The sequence below is a fragment of the Pelodiscus sinensis genome, chromosome 3 (assembly GCF_052426305.1).
Source record: "Pelodiscus sinensis isolate ZL-2025 chromosome 3, ASM5242630v1, whole genome shotgun sequence".
Taxonomy (NCBI): Eukaryota; Metazoa; Chordata; order Testudines; family Trionychidae; genus Pelodiscus; species Pelodiscus sinensis.
In genome coordinates this window covers 182111257-182127500 of record NC_143054.1, presented here as the reverse complement: position 1 = coordinate 182127500, position 16244 = coordinate 182111257, and the positions used below count along the sequence as shown (strand labels likewise).

General features: G+C 39.6%; 1 protein-coding gene across 4 annotated transcripts in view; it reads left to right on the top strand.

The window, feature by feature from the left end:
* BCL11A (BCL11 transcription factor A) overlaps positions 1-10446 on the top strand; it is a 106052-nt gene extending 95606 nt beyond the window's left edge. For 2 of the 4 annotated variants that reach the window (XM_075925528.2, XM_006122154.5), the window contains exon 4: positions 3583-10446. In XM_075925528.2, the coding sequence (XP_075781643.1) occupies positions 3583-3684 (102 nt within the window). In that variant the 3' untranslated portion in view covers positions 3685-10446. Of the gene's footprint in view, positions 589-3582 lie in introns of those variants that run through there. The other 2 variants (XM_014573141.4, XM_075925527.2) reach the window with 1 other exon arrangement.
* Positions 10447-16244: the final 5798 nt, after the last annotated feature.

The window sequence follows — 16244 nt, the reverse complement described above, 5'->3', positions numbered from 1 at the left end:
CAGGCATGCAGACTGACTGTTTCTGCCAGTGACATAAATAGTGAAATCAGCCACTGCTCATGTGCATGCATGTACAGAAGCTGATTCTGTGAGATGCATTGTGCTACGCCCTGCGGATTCAAGATCAGTCTAATCTGGATCTAAAACTCCAGCAACCTCTTTTGCAACATTTTACTGGTTGATAAGAAATCGGGTGGGAACTCCCCTTTCATTATATTCTGTATCACCTACGAGTTTATGAAATGTTGTGTATTACATTGTCTTTCAAATCTGGACTCAGGTTTTCTTTTCTCCTTAGAGGTCTGTATATGTTGTCAGTTTTATAAATACTGCATGTTGCAGCATCTATTTACATTATTAAAACACATACCTCTGTGATACTGTCTCTTGCTGTTCCTAGTGTAATGGAGTTAATATTACTATTTTAAAATATTTCTGTAAAACCCTAAAGTTGCTATGTTGTCTTCTTGTGATGGCATCATTTGTTGCCTGTATTTTGCCCAGCGTCTCCTTAGAGGGCATTTTTGCTTTAAAAAGTAACATGTATTCTTTTTCTAAGAGAGACAAATAAAGATCCCTTTAATGTAAGGACAGGAGAGATGAAACTTATTACCCACCCTGTCTGAACAGGTGTGAAAAATGGTTGAAAAATATTTACGATAAATTGGGGGGCTGATACTTGTCTCAGTTCCACTGGTGTCAATTCAGAGTCATCCCATTGACTTGGGACTTGATACTGCCAGATGCTGAGCACTTTGGTTTGGATCCACTCATGTATCTAAACACATCTTCAGGTCAGCAAGGTACTTAAGCAAGTGCTTCACTTTAAGCACACAGGTCATCCCATTGTACTAATCATGCTTAAAGTGAAGCACATGGTTCAGTGCTTTCCTGGATTAGGGCTAGAGTACTTAGTATTGTACAGGACTGAGCCCCTAAATGGAATGACCCTGGATTTACACTAGGGGAACTGAGATCAGAATCTGCCCCTCGAGTAATAACAGATATTCATTACAGTAGTTTTTATGATGGAGAGGAAGAAGATGAACATGTTGACAATGAGACAACTGTAAACAAAGCAGTACTTTGTTATGATCTTTATGTGTCAGACATATAGTCTTGTGTCTAAACTCGAGGTACTGGTACTAGACTGATACTTTGCTTCAATTTAAGAACATGATTTTTGATTCAGTACCGTTAAATGTCCATAAAGAGTTCAGTCGCTCTCTCTTTCTTACTGTTTTTATAGTAGTTGTTAGTACTGCAGTAGAGATTTTATATACAAGACTTATTTTAATTGTTCTGTCTATGAAGCAATCATAACAATATCTTTGTTGTAAGTTGAATTCTAATGCACAGATACGTAGTAATCATTTTCATTATAAGTTGCATTATAATATGTTAAACATATAAAATATTGTGTGTCTATATCTAGCTATCTGTCTAGGAATACAGGTGGTATATCACACACAGTACATATAGCAAAAAATTACAGTTGAAAAACATGTTATGGATTTTTTTTTAAATTCTGCAATAACACACTTTATTTATACACCTATATCGCAAAGGTAGATACATCCATTGGGCACATTACTTTACTTCCAACTTAAACACATGCAGCACAAGCACTGTATTTGAGAACCCCTCACTATATTAAAAGATTATATAGTGTCATCTAAACTAACTGGAGCTTCAAAAACTAGCCATACAAGAACATAACTTAGAAATGACAACATGTTGTAGCCTGAACATTAAAGAAAAAATAGTAATACAAAATGTGACATTTTCTAACCGTGTGATAAATTAATGGTGTTATAAAACCATGAACCATTGAGGCCTGTTCAAGTTTGTTAGAATCCTGAAATAAATTTATATGGCATCCATAATGTGTTCTTAAGCTGCTGTAACATTCCATACAAGCATGACCTACTGTCCCAAGAAACTTTTTGTATTTAACTCTCTGTGAAAAGGTGTCTCGATAAGTAACAACAGTATTTGAGTAATAGCATCACAGTTGATAACTTATCAAAACCAATCAACTTGAGAAGAGGAATGTGTTTTTATTTCACAGATGCCTTTGCCATTAGTATTTAATATCCTCCAAATTGAGTGATTTGTATAATGAAGAGACTGAAACAATAGCAAAAATTGAGGCTACAGATGTTTCATATTTTTTCCCAAGAGCTGAGATAAATACAGGAATAAATGATATCATGTCTTCGCTTGACATTCAGAAGGCTTTGGCATATCTGATAAGATAGTTTCAGGGTTTATCAAAGTGAGTTTGTATAAAAAGAAAAAAGATACCAGCTGGTATTTTGGTTCTTTTCCCTATAAAGGTTGGAAACCATATACGTGCAAGTGTGGGGAAATTATGGCCTGTGAGTAGGCACATCATTGTTTCATGAAAGGAAGCGACAGTTTCCCAAATCCAGATGTATATATTTTGACTGGCATTTCTCAAGGAGTGTAAGAACGTTGGATGCCCAACTCATCAGTACTGAAAGTCTGTAAGAGTTAGTGGCTGGATTTTCAAAACCATGTAAGTGACTTAGGAGCACAAGTCTCATTGACTTTCAATCAGACCTGCCCTTTTAAATCATGTGCTTTTGAAAATCCTAGGTACCTGACTTACTTAGGCTCATTTGAGAAACTCAGGTTTATTTATTGTCATTTTAATATGTATTAAATTCAGAGACATAGAACAGGATTCTCATCTGGTATAAATCAGACCATTTTAAAAAATCTTGATAAGTAGCTCACGAGTTGCCCTTCAACTACATAGATAAACATCTATGAGGCACTTTCCATAGAAACAAACTCAGTGGTCGGTATATATAGATTGATCTTAATCAATGCATCTCTGGTTCTTCTGGTGCTAAAGGTTGTGCATGCAGGCTCTAGAGCGTGCCATTTGCAGTTTCTTTTAGTACATTGTATAATAGGTGATTGGCCTTTATGCCGCCTGCATTCCATACTCCAGCTGTAGGGAAACATTTCTTTTCCCATCTTGTGTAGCTAGGGCCTGACCCAATGCCAATGAAGTTGATGGAACACTTTCCACTTACTTCAGTGAACATTGTATCAGGCCTGTAGGGCTCAAGCATTTATTTCACATCTTCACCAGGTACAGTACACCCTATAAGTCGCACCGTTATTGTAATGCAATCGAATTCAGTCTCTTCAAACTGTACAGTTTGTGGTATTTCAAAAATATTTGCTGTGCTCTTGCTGCTGACCCAGGATTGTTGGGTGGGGGGAGGAATACTGGAGTCATTCAGTGTTTTCACTGGGTTAAGTCTTAGTGAAAACTGGAGGATTTGCCCCTTGGAGTGTTAATTACGCTGTGTGTATTTTCACTATGCTTGAAATATTTCTGTGCATGTGCTATATGGGAATTTGTGAGTTTTTGGTGGGACGGCAGAAGTACTAAGATCATAAACCTGGGGTCTGTTGCATTACATACTCTTGGTAATTCAAGTTGCAGTTTGTTTAAAAAAAAAAAGTTTAAAAAAAGGGGGAAGAATTTACCTGTTGGGCTGTGTTACACCTATTTTTCCTCTGTCCCCATCCTTTCTCTAGGTTCGACACACACCCCCACTTGGCGTAGTGCCCAGGGAACTCGTGACGTGTGGCAATTTTCGGATGGAAGCTCGAGGCCGCTTAAGTTCTGAGAGAATGTGAAGCACAGGGGGAATGTGCACCGTGTATATGACATCTGAATGTGGTCCGTTCTCTTGCTAGTTTTGTGATGCGTTCTGACAATAATTTCAGACATCACCGTCCAAAGGCAGCATCCAACAGGCTCCTCCTGCCTGCCTGCAAGACTATCTTATATATATTTTTAATAGAGTAAAAACACTTTTTTTTTAAGTAACCCACCGTCAAGGGCTTATCAATCAACAATGGCTTTGACTAGCTTCCACGCCATTTGGAAAAGGCCCTCTTGAGCATATGTTGCTACAATGTGGAGAACCCAGCCTGTTGTTTCTATACATTACACACCATCTTTTAAAAAAGTGGCTAACATTATAACTAGCCAAAAAAATGGGGGAGGGGGAGGGAAGGTGGGTGAGAACTGACATCAGAAACATTGGAGGTTTAGATTTTGTTTGCTCTTTAATTTTTAATGCTAACAAGAACCACACAGCTGGTATGACGTAGTACCATATCCACTGCATAAAACAGACTGTTGAGATTAAAAAGGAAATCAAAACCCACATACACACAAGAAGTTATCCATCTAAAGATGGCATACATTTCAAAGAAAACTAAAAATTCAAAGCATAATTAATGCAGCACCATAATTAATGTAGAGCTAGTGTGAATGTTTATTAATGCTGAAGTGTGTGTGGGGGGGTCCCCTAACTGTCTAATTTATCATTTGCATACCATTGAATACTGCCTACTGTGTTGTATTTCTGCTGTTAAAATATGTATTTTCGAGGTTGGGAGAGGGGGGTGGGGGGATGATTGTAACACACTTTAATTTGTCATTGTTTGTCCAAAAAGCTAACTGTTTCCAGGTAGAATAATAATTTCACTATAGTGATACTGTAAGCTCCAAGAAAAGTTAAAAAAAAAAAAGCCTACAAGACCTGTGGTAATTGACTGATCTTTGTGATGGTTAGCCCTTATTTTTGGAAGCAGCCCTATTCTGGAAAGCTGTTAGCCACATGCTTATTTTAAGCATGTGCTCAAATCTTGCTGAATTTCATAAAGTGTTTAAATACTTTGTGCATGTGAGTGCTCTGTTTTACTTGAATATGACTATTAGGGACTTACATACATGTGTATGTATGTTCCTAAGTTGGGACCATGGATTATACCACTGAATTCAGTAAATTCTGTGATGACCACTTATGAGTAAGGGTTATAGGATCAGGCCTAGTGCTGATGTGATACCTTTATTGATTAAGACCTGCTGTTGCAGGACAGCTGTGCCATCATTTTAGTCTCATTAAAAAACATCCTAAAATGTATACCTGGTAGAAGTTTACCATGCTGGGTCTCAGGTCAGGTGAGAAAGTAATTTATTTGTATTTATTAATTATTGTTATTTGCGTTTTTATTTATTTTTCCAAGCTGAATGTCAAAATTTGGCCAGGTGACTATTTTGCGCATGAAACTGCAATATAGATAAAATAGTTGCCTCTTTGAATCATTAAAAAATATTAATGGTATGTTGTTTGGGAAAGTGGTTATAGCACAAGCACAGTCACTTTTGTAACACAACTTTTGTAAAGGACTCTAGACTAGTAGTTGCAGAGGGCATGAGCATCTGTGCACATCATTGTATTAATGGAGACATGTCAATCGACTATTCGTGATCTGTGGAGGGTAACGTATCAGTAGGGATTGATATCACAGACTGTTACTGCTTCTGAGGTGTTACAGTTTCCAGGATCAATATTCCATGTTACACACTCTCTGATGGCCCCATTGGGTACAAAGTAATGGCATCTGTGCAGCCACAGAAGCAGGCCAAATATGCTGTGCTTCCTGATAAATTCTGCCAGAATGCATGTGGATTCTGCATTCTTTGCATTTAGTCTGGTCCTGTAGATGCTGTTAGCACAGGCCTAGTGTAAGGACAAGGCTGAGTTGTTTCAATGGCAAAAATGTCAACATTTCAAGCCTATTGTCCACATTCTAAACTAGTTGCAGCGTCTGTGTTGCAGCTGAATTAGCTCAGAACTGTTAGAAGTACACTTTGCACAATAGCAGTCCCTGCTGGGATCCCTCCATTCTTTCCTGGGGGGACTTTGGCAAGGAGATTAATCAATAGGCATGGCCCTTCTCCTGAAATCCAAACTTTGGGTGCGTCTAGACTACAGGGTTTTGTCAACAAAAGTGGACTTTTGTCGACAAAACTATACCTTACTTGCATCTGCATTACATAACGTCGACAGAACTCGGCAGTTTTGTCGACAGCAACAAACCTCATTCTACAAGGAATAACACCTTTTGTTGACAGAGTTCTGTCGACAGAAGGAGTTATTACATCTACACTGTCATTTGCATCTACACTCTCATGTCGACAAAGCGGCTTGCTTTGTCGACAGAACTGGATGCAGTCTAGATGTTCTTTTTCGACAGAAGCTTTGTTGACAGTATCTGTTGACAAAGCCTCTGGCAACAAAAGCCTGTAGCGTAAGACGTACCCTTTATGTCCAACTTTGAGCAAATGCAGCTGGTGAAAATACAGGCAGGATAATACATTGAATAATGGTATGCAGACCTCCCTCTCCTGTATGGTCATCATTGATCAGGCTCTGATGGGCGGTGTAATCAGCAAACAGATTAACCCCCATACCATTATTAGGGACACCCACTTTGTGCCATATCTGTGCACTGCTCTGCACCTGTTCACAAAGGAATTTTCCAAGCACTGAAACAGCATGCCCTACATCTTTGGTAGAATATGCCTCATGTGCAAAGGAATTAACTCTCATCAGTGGCTGGCTTCTCCCACAGCAGCCTCCAACCATTTCCACATCAGGATCTCAGCTGTGTTCTTACTAGCATGGCTGTTCCAGAATGTAAGATGTGGCTCGGTTTTATTCCATTGCATAGTTGGACCACTAAGCAGTGGAGTACCTCTTCTCTTTCCCCTAGAGTACTGAATTGGACCCCCTAAATATATATTTACAGAATAGCTGGTAACAGTACTGTATGGCTGTAAACCTTTAAATCAATAAAGTACCTTCTATACATCCCTACATACATACTTACCTGAAAAACTTTTACAAGATTTTGTGACTTTTTTACATGTCACTTAACATGCCAAGAGCAGACAAATCTCAGTTCACAGATTGTTTCAGAACATTGTGGAAACACTGGGCCATCACCTATAACTTGGTCACAGCAGTACACATCCAGAGTAAGTTACTTGTTTTGCTCTGGGTTTATACCAGTGTAACTAAGAATGGAAAGGGGGCCTGTTGCTTCCATTCAAAGTGGATAGGTATTTTTACTCTCTCTAGGAGGAATTCAAGTAAGTAGTAATACAAGCGATGCTCTGATGCTCTGATTGTGTTTGGCTGGACAGAGAGGTAAAAGTGATACAGTAGTTTCCTATTGAGTTGAAATTCTTAAATTCTTTTTTTTTTAATGAAGGAATTTAAAAAAATCCATTTTTACGATTTTAAGTAATTTGCAGAATTCATGTGTTGCCTTAAAATTATAAATATATGTAACGACTATGTTGCAAGCTTTAGTAACTGTTAAGAACTGAGTTCAGGATTCCATGTCTCACCTTGTGAGTGCTGATTCCATTTACAAACACCTCATGCTGGAATGAAGCACTAGGCTCCTCTTCAGTGTGTGTAAGACCATCTATATTACAGTCATTTGTACATTGGAGTTATATTCTGAGCTGGTATAAATCAGAGGAGTCTGTTGACATTGGTGTAGCACTCCTGAAACTAATGAAGCTATGCTGCTTTTACACCTGTCCTGTGGCACTTTGGATGCCTTGTAAAGACAGTTTTAGTGATAGTACTTTTCAGGACAGGAAGTTGACTGTTGGACCAGCCTGCACAGAACCCTTTCCTGTGTCTGTATGCAGAGTGGGGAAAATAATGCACAGCAGCTTGTTAGCAAAAAAAACCTCAAGGTTTCGCTGTTTTCATTACAGGAAGAAAAAGAAATCTCATATAAAAATGCACAATATGCTCCATAATCAGCTCTCACAGGAGAAACATAGAACCTTGAACTCAGGTCCTGAGCTGTATGTTAAAGATGAAATGATTTTCAAGTACTTTGTATTAAAATGTATTCATAATTTTAAAGTCTGCACATATCCACTGTTAAAAGAGTTAGGATTTAAACCATTTTTGTATTTATTTTTAAAATGCTGCAGTTCACTTTTACGAACCAAATTAAAAAGCTCTTTCTGTTACTCAATCCAACATGCTGTAATGGTCTGAAATGAGCAAGATATGTGGAAATTAGACAGTTTAGCTTTGGTTTTAGTTTGAAAAGCTTTCAATGTGCAAGCAATTTGTCTGTGTTGTATTTTATTTTTAAAGACAGTCTCATGATAATAAAATGCAGAAAGGTTAACACATTTGTGAAGTCTTACTTAAATCCTGCTTTCAAATTATGTTGATTTAGGAATCAAGAAACACCCAGGTTATATAATTTTCAAGTACTGAAATTGGGAAAAACAAACAAAAAGCAAGCATAAAATTGGCCACTTGTTAAGCCATGTTTATCTCCAATGAGCGAAATGGTTATAGTATCCTGTTAGAACCTGTGAACAGGATTTTAAAAAACTAACACAACAAAAACCACAATTCATTTTGATTTGTGTTTCACATCACATCCTGCTAGGTACTCTAAATAGCCAATAGCAATACCTGAATTCTGTCAATGACAATATTTAGTTTTGTGTTTGAAGGTGACAAATAACTATTCATTTCAAGAAAAAAGTGAATTGAAATGGGATTTTTCTTTGATTTTTTTGCGATTATTCTACTTAATATGCTATATATTCAGAACTTTTTATGTTGCCAAGAAAATGCATTGTTCATCTTAACTTTTTGATTTTTTAGTGTCTGTGTTGTCCTGCTAGTGAGCCAGTGAAATACCCGACTAATTGGTTGTTGGATTTTAGTATTGGCTTATTACAACTTGGTTTCTTTTTTGTGCCAACAACCCTAGAATTGCATTAACTCCTTACGGTAGACATTTATGTTGCCTTTGAATATCGTTAGATTCAGCTGTGCTGTTGATGTCTGGAGCTTCATCTGGGAGCGAGCAGCTGAAAATGGTGGATAATATGTGACAAGATGAAGCATGCCACCTATTGAATATATTTTCTTTTTCAAGATTGGCTGATATGAAAGCAGGGTGGTGTGATATTTCAAATGATACTGCTATAAATTACTGTCGCTATGGCCACTGATCAAGAATTGTATCTTCTCCTCTTTGCTCTCTGCACCCTTTCCAAATTTCTCAGATTATTGCAGGCATAAATGGACTTTATATATTAATATTTGCACCACATTTTTGCTTCCAGGCTCTATACCAACAATTTTGGTTGTTCTGATAAATTAAAAAAATGTTCCTTTAAATGTCTCCTTTCATGAAGAACAAAATAATACAACTATTTTTAGACCAGGGTGGAGTTACCTTTACAAAATAAAAGCAAAAATATGGTTACTCATTTTTTACCTTAATGGTTCCTTTAGCGGTGATGAAATTTAGATGCCAGAACCAGTGAGCTCCCATTTAATTTAATCTGGTATCCCACAATGAGCAGCAGATGATTTCCTCCTTAGACTACCAGCTCGAGTGGAATTTCAACACTATACGTTAGTGGTGGGCAACCTCACACCTGTGGGCCACATGCGGCCCATTGGGAGTCTATGTGTGACCCCTAAGACTTATTGTTTACTGTTGCCCATGTGCATGGTTGCCAGATTCCGCTGGTTTCTGTCTGCGTAGGTTTTTCCTTACTGGTGGTATTAAAGTGACATGCACGTAAAACAAGGGCTAGTGAGGTGCATGCTGATTGCACACAACATTGTGAGTACGGTGTGCTTCCTGTGCATCCAATAAAAACACTGGATGTTTTAATCAGAACACCGCACAAATTATAAGTACAGAAGCGCAGTTAGCAAAACTATCCTATCCAGGGAGACCGTCTTGGTTACAACAATCTTGCAGCCCACTGAGCTGAAGGAGGGCACTCATGTGGCCCACTCACTAGCTCAGGTTGCCCATCACTGCTTTAATACAATGTTGTGATTTTCATTCTCTTCCATGTTGTCCAGAGGCAATAAATGCAAATTCTGTTTTTCAGGTGTCTGCCATGTATGTGAAAAAGGGCCAAAAATGTTATAACCCTCCCACTGATGGGAATTGTACATGCAGTATTTGGTTTCTAGTATTCAAATCCAAATTGTGTTGGCCAAGAAGTCATACAGCCTTGGTGCTGATGAACATGGTGGGCTGATGCTTATTACAAATTATGGGAATAGAGGAAGGTTATTAAATACTTTCTACTAATAACATGGAATTATTTCCTCTCAAGTTTTTGTGACATAGCACCATAAAATTGCTTAGGGTACATCTACACTTGCTCCCTAGTTCGAACTAGGGATGCAAATGTAGCCGACCAAAATTGAAAAATGAGGAGTAATGTTAGTTCGAACCAAGGGGTTTGATTCGAACGAATGGTCCTGGAGTGCACATCCTGGTTCGAATAAGCTGTTGAGCGGAATAATGCGTGGGCGAGATTATGCTAATGAAGCGCGGGATATTTAAATCCCTGCTTCATTAGCAATTTCAGTTGGCTACATTTGCATCACTAGCTCAAACTAGGGAGCAAGTGTAGACGTAACCTTAGACATAACACGAAAGGCTTCTACTCTAGCATAGAACAACAAGAAGTCCTGTGGCACCTTATAGACTAACAGATTTATTGGAGCATAAGCTCTCGTGGGCAAAGACCCACTTCGTCAGATGCAAGACCTAACACGGTCTTTGCCCACCTGCATTTGACGAAGTGGGTCTTTGCCCACGAAAGCTTATGCTCCAATAAATCTGTTAGTCTATAAGGTGCCACAGGACTTCTCATTCTTGCAGATTCAGACTAACACGGATACCCCTCTGATACTTGTTACCCTACCATAATTGTTACTAAATGTAATCCCCAGAAATGCCAGGCACACTGAATTTTCTCAATGGCAAGGTTTAGATAGAACAGTAAGAACTATTCTTACTGCAGGTATAGACACTTGCCAGATTGCTTAAGGGCATGTCTACACAGGATAAGGTTGAATTAAGATAGGCATCTTCAGTTACATTAATTGCATAGCTGAAGTTGAAGTTCCTTAACTTGACCTTTGGCGCTGTCTACACTGCAGGAAGTTGAAGGGAGAACACTCTCCCTTGGACTTCCCTTATTCCTCATGGAAGTGGGACTCCTAGCATCAATCAAAGTGCCTCTCTCAGTTCAAATTAACGTGTCTTCACTAGACCTACTAAGTCAAACCCTGGAAGAACAACAGCAGCATTCTCTGTAATGTAGACATACTGTATGTGACCCTGCAGAAGAGCCACATAACACGATGGAGGTGCCATTCTAAAACACAACTCCAAGAGCCTTCCACTAAAAGCTGTAAGTTCTAAACTAGTCAATCACTAAGAATGTAACATTCTCAGCTAGAAATGGAGATGTGCCAGGTGGGAAATACACATTATCCATTGTCTCAGAAGGGTTGTCATGTTAGTCTATAACTGAATAGAACAATTAAAACTTTGGGAGCAGGAATCTTGAGTTTTCGAATGTGCATCCTGTCTTCAGCAATAGAATATGCAAATGTTGCCATTGCAAAGCAGCTTGGGGGAGACATTCTGCAGGTGCTGTCTGTCCGTGTTGGTTTGATTCTGCTCCTGCTGAAGTCAATAGAAAAATTCCCACTGATTTAATTGATGCAGGATTATGTCTTTAGTGTGGATTTCCCACTCAAGTTCATGGAGATTTTGTGTAGACAGGGCTTAGGGAAGGAGCCCTAATTAAGCATTTTTAATTTCAATACATTTTAATACATTTTAATTTCTACCATATGAGAAATAATAGTCTCCCCCATGAAATCTGTAGTATAGGGTAAAAGCACACAAAAGACCAGCTTTCATGGTGGGATACAGATTTCAAGGTCCATGATGTGTTTTTCATGGCTGTGAATTTGGTAGAGGCCTAACTATAGTCCTTCGTTTACTCTTCAGAAAAATACAGGAAGTACAGTATCAATGTTCCCCATCTTACCTTATCAATATGTCTCAGCCCTGATCAGGAGGGACCTTCTTTTACAGGGTGAGGGGATTGCTGTTCAGACTTTGTCTGAGTGTAGTGAGACTGCCAGCAGTGGCTGCCAGTTAGTATAATTTGTTCTGGTGGCTCTAAATGGAAGCTTTGTGAAAATATCAGCTCTGTGAAAATATCAACAGATCAGATCAGGATGTGTGTTCCGATTCAGACTTGTTGACCTTAGTGACGAAAGGAAGTTTTTACTACTTTATTTTGCTGTTCGCAGGGAAGAACCAACTCAGCTAAGAGAGAGGAAACTGGGTTCTATTCCTTCTTCTGCTCCTTCTTGTGTATCATTTACTTAAGTTCTAGTTACAGGCCCAATCATTGGGTACAACCCCCCTCTGAGGACAATGATGTATTTGGGATTCACTGAGGTCATAGCGGAAGTTAGGGTGAGGTGGCTAAAGTTCAATATCTGATGAACTATCTAAACCAGCCTGCAGAGAGACCATAAATGATAATGAAGAACAAGAAGAAACAAACCTAGTTGGTCTTTCATATAGCCAGATGGGCACAGAGGGTGAAGATTAGTTGACACATCATGCCTGGTAGCATCTTTACTCAACATGTCTGATGCTTTTGTGCAGTAGCAGGGAAAGTCCAGATAGAGGAATCTTTTGGAAGCTACACTTGGAAAAGATGAGGTGCCACAAGGCATTATTCTATTGTATTGAAATTTAATGTTTGAGTGTTGTGGTTCAATGTCTTGTCCTGACTCTGCTATTCCATGAGATGGGCAATTACCCATTCATTTATCTAGTTAAAAGCACATCCAAGATATATTTTTAAGAAATGCCCCAAGATTCTGCTTCCCACACGGGCTACTGAAGTGTTACCCAATGTAGAATCTGGCCCCAAAATAATTTCATACTTGTGAAAAGTGCTAGCTTTTTGGCACTGGAACCAATTTTTTTGTAACCACAGAATTGGTTCAAACTTCATTGAAATGTCCTACTAATTCACTTCAGGTCTAACCTACAGAGCTTACTTTGTAGGAATGAGAGATTAGTTTGGCCTCCATTGCCTTGGAGTTGGCTAACAAGCATGTCAGTTAGTACCAATGGGGATAGTGGTCGTTTTCCTGATCTAGACAGTTGTCTCCTACAAGGAGTGGGAGTGACACAACCAACTCATTTCATACATAGGATACAAGAATAGCCATCAAATGGCAAAAACTTTTCGCTACTAGTGATGTGGGCTAAACTCAAACTGGTGACCTAGAGCTGAAAGTTCCTGAGTCCCATTATTAACTCTTCAGCCATCTGCTCTCTGGTTCAGATGGTGGGCTTGATCTCTCAGTTATACCAGAGTACACTGGAATCAACTCCCAGGAAATTGATACTTACCTCAGTGTAGGTGGAAAAAAAAATCTGGATTTTTGCCTGAAAAAAAATCCCTTTAAATTGTATTCTGATTATTCTTTTTCCAAGCAAACCTTTCTTTTTGATTGCTTGGTCCCTTGAACGCATCTCAGTGTAAGGTTGCTCTTCTCTAGGAACATTTTTACCAACTGTCAGCTGTTTACTACCTCTCTCTCTTTTCCTGCTGGTAAGTGCCTTTAACTTTTGTTATATTTTCATTTCTCCATTCTTGAGAGAATGGCATATTCCTGCAAAGACATTTAAAACAGAGGATGGCCATCTAAAATAGGGAATGGGTGTGATTAATAGTTTCTGGCTAAAATAACTCTTGAACCAGCACTTGCAAGTGTGTGGGTCCCTGAGATTGAGACCTTGGTTTGAGATACCTCGGGAAGTCTGGCTTTAGAAGGCTGAGCACATACCACAGCTCATATTTGGACACTTGTCTTCTTTCAATTTATGCATACAACTCCATATTTGACGAGGAGAGAAGACCCTGTAAGTATGTCTCTTGTACGGGTTGGCAGTCCTTGTGTGTGCAACCTTTGCTGGTGGAGAGGCAGTGATTGCAACATGAGAATTCTCAACACAGGTGTCCTTTGTTTTTGATGAGTCAGGCACGTGGTTTTCTAAAGCACTACAACACGACCATTGCAAAAGTAGGAAGCTATTGAAAATGTAATCACAATATTGCTGTAGCTGGCAATCAGGAGCAAGGGCAGCAGGTATCGTAGGCCACTGGATGCGGAGTCTTCCCAAAGAGCCAGGTGTGGCCCTGCCCACCGTCTGCCTCAAGGTTCCCTCCTGTTTCTCACTGTTCCCCTTTGGAGATGGGCAGGCTGGCCTAGAGCCTGGGACTTGGGACAGATTGGGGACAGTGGGTCTGCCTGCCTGGCGCTGTGGGCCTAAGTGTTTTGGAGCTGCTTTCCAGGTGATCTGTATCTGCTGGGGAGATTTGGGCCACACTGTGAGGCACTGTGGAGCTGGGGGCACTCGGGAGGCCCAGGTCTGAACTGGAGGCATCTGCAGTGGGAAGCTTGGGGCTCCAGCTGGGGCAGACTGGTGGAGAGAGGGGTGAAAGGAGAGGGGATGAAGGGGCTGGGGAGGAATGGGTCTGAAAGCTAGCCTCCCAGAATGAGGGATCATGTGCCGCCAATAATAAAGAGGGACAAAAATCCTATTGAATGTGAGTAGTTGAAATGGCTGCAGGAAAATTATGCAGTTTTCCAGAACAGCTTATTCCCTTTTGTGTATTAAACACTATTTTAATATTCTAGTGACAATGTTTTATAATTAATCTAAATGTAAGCGACTGAGCACACTGGAGATTATGGTTCAGTGTAAGGAGGTGAGAAAGGTTGTTCAGATAGTAGCCAGCTAGATTATGACTCAGCTGGCTGTATGTAGAAGCAGCCGTGGTCATCAGTAACCTCACTCAGAAGTTTAATATCTGGCTAAGTTTGCTCCTGAATGCGAATGTTCCATACACGTTGGCAAGTAGAACCTTTAACTTGTAAGGGTTGTAATGTTAATATGGAAGAAAAGTGTTTTTAAAATTACATTAGTTCACAGACATATATTGAACTCGTGAGTGGTAATCTAGCCCTGGAGAGATGAAACTAAAGAGCCAAGCCATAAACCAGTATGATAACATCCTTATTATGAGATGCAAATGAAGGGACCCAATTCAGTTTAAAAAAGCATTAGGAGTATTTAATTTTTCTTGTGGGACTATCTCTGAAGTTGGCCTGTGTGGATTTTTTGCGTGCTATGTACTTGAAAAAAAGAAAAGAGAACAGGGTAATTTAGAGCACGAAGTCTGGGGAGGCCTACTGAAGGTGCTAAGGGGTAACTTGGATGTCAGGAGGATACACAACCTTTTTTCCTTGTAGGAGAATGGATCTTGTGTATGCATGCTACTGATGCTAGAATCTAAATGGGTCTTAATTTGTGAGGAGTAAATTCTCACTAGCTTGTTACACTTCCTAGACTGGGCTAAGGGGAATAGAAAAGACTGGGGCAACCCTTGCTGTCAGTTATATCTGTTCAATCCTATTAACAGCCATGTAGCTAAGAGAGAGTTAGGTCAAATCCTTAGCTGGCAAATAATGGCATAACTACCAAAGCCAACAGAACTATGTGAATTTACAACAGTTGAGGATCTAGTCTTCTTGTGTCTCAACCTGCAGATTTTGAAGATGTGGATCATGGAAAAAAGAAATAGGAATGTGCAACGCCACCGTACTGACAAAATTCAAAGGACAAACTGGTTTCTTGTCACCCTGCAATGTGTAGGACAAATGTACATGTGCTAGACCATGAGCGGGGAATCTTTTTTGGGTTGGAGGCCGCTGACCCACAGAAAAAATTAGTCGGTGGCCGCATACAAGTGAGAAGCAAATAATAACAATAATAATAATAATAATAATTAATAAAATCTCACACACATGACCCTGACTGAGGAAAGAGACACTCCCCACATTCCCCTCACACCAGTGCAAGGGGGCCAACACTAGTAGATTTTGTGTGCTCCGGCCCTGAGGTGGAGAGGTGGGGAGGGGAAGAGTGTAACATGAAGTGTATTAAAACAATAGAAGCAATATAGAAGGACAGTGAAAAGAATTCATGTTTTTACTAATGATGCATGGTAATAAAATTCCTGTTACTTGCATTTAAGCCTTATTTCTCCCTCTTGCATCTCCCTAATGCTAGGGCAGCTTCTGCCTAAATGCCATCTCTGGAAGGTTCAGACAATTCCAGTGATTCACCATGTCTAACACAGAAACAAGATTTTGAGAAATACTATATAGAAAAGAGCTGACACTTTCAAAAGGAGCGATCAGCTCCTTCAAGAGTTGGTAGGCACCCAAAGACAAAGTGTACTTAAATTGTGCCATGGCTTATTCACGAACCCTGTTCTTTGCTGCAATGGGTTTTTTTTTCTGTTTCTTTAGAAAGATGCTGTGCTTGTGAACTACTAACACAAGCTCTCCTGCCACACTGCAGAGGAACGTCACTGAATACGAAGGGTTGATTGCCTGACACGTCACAACATACAT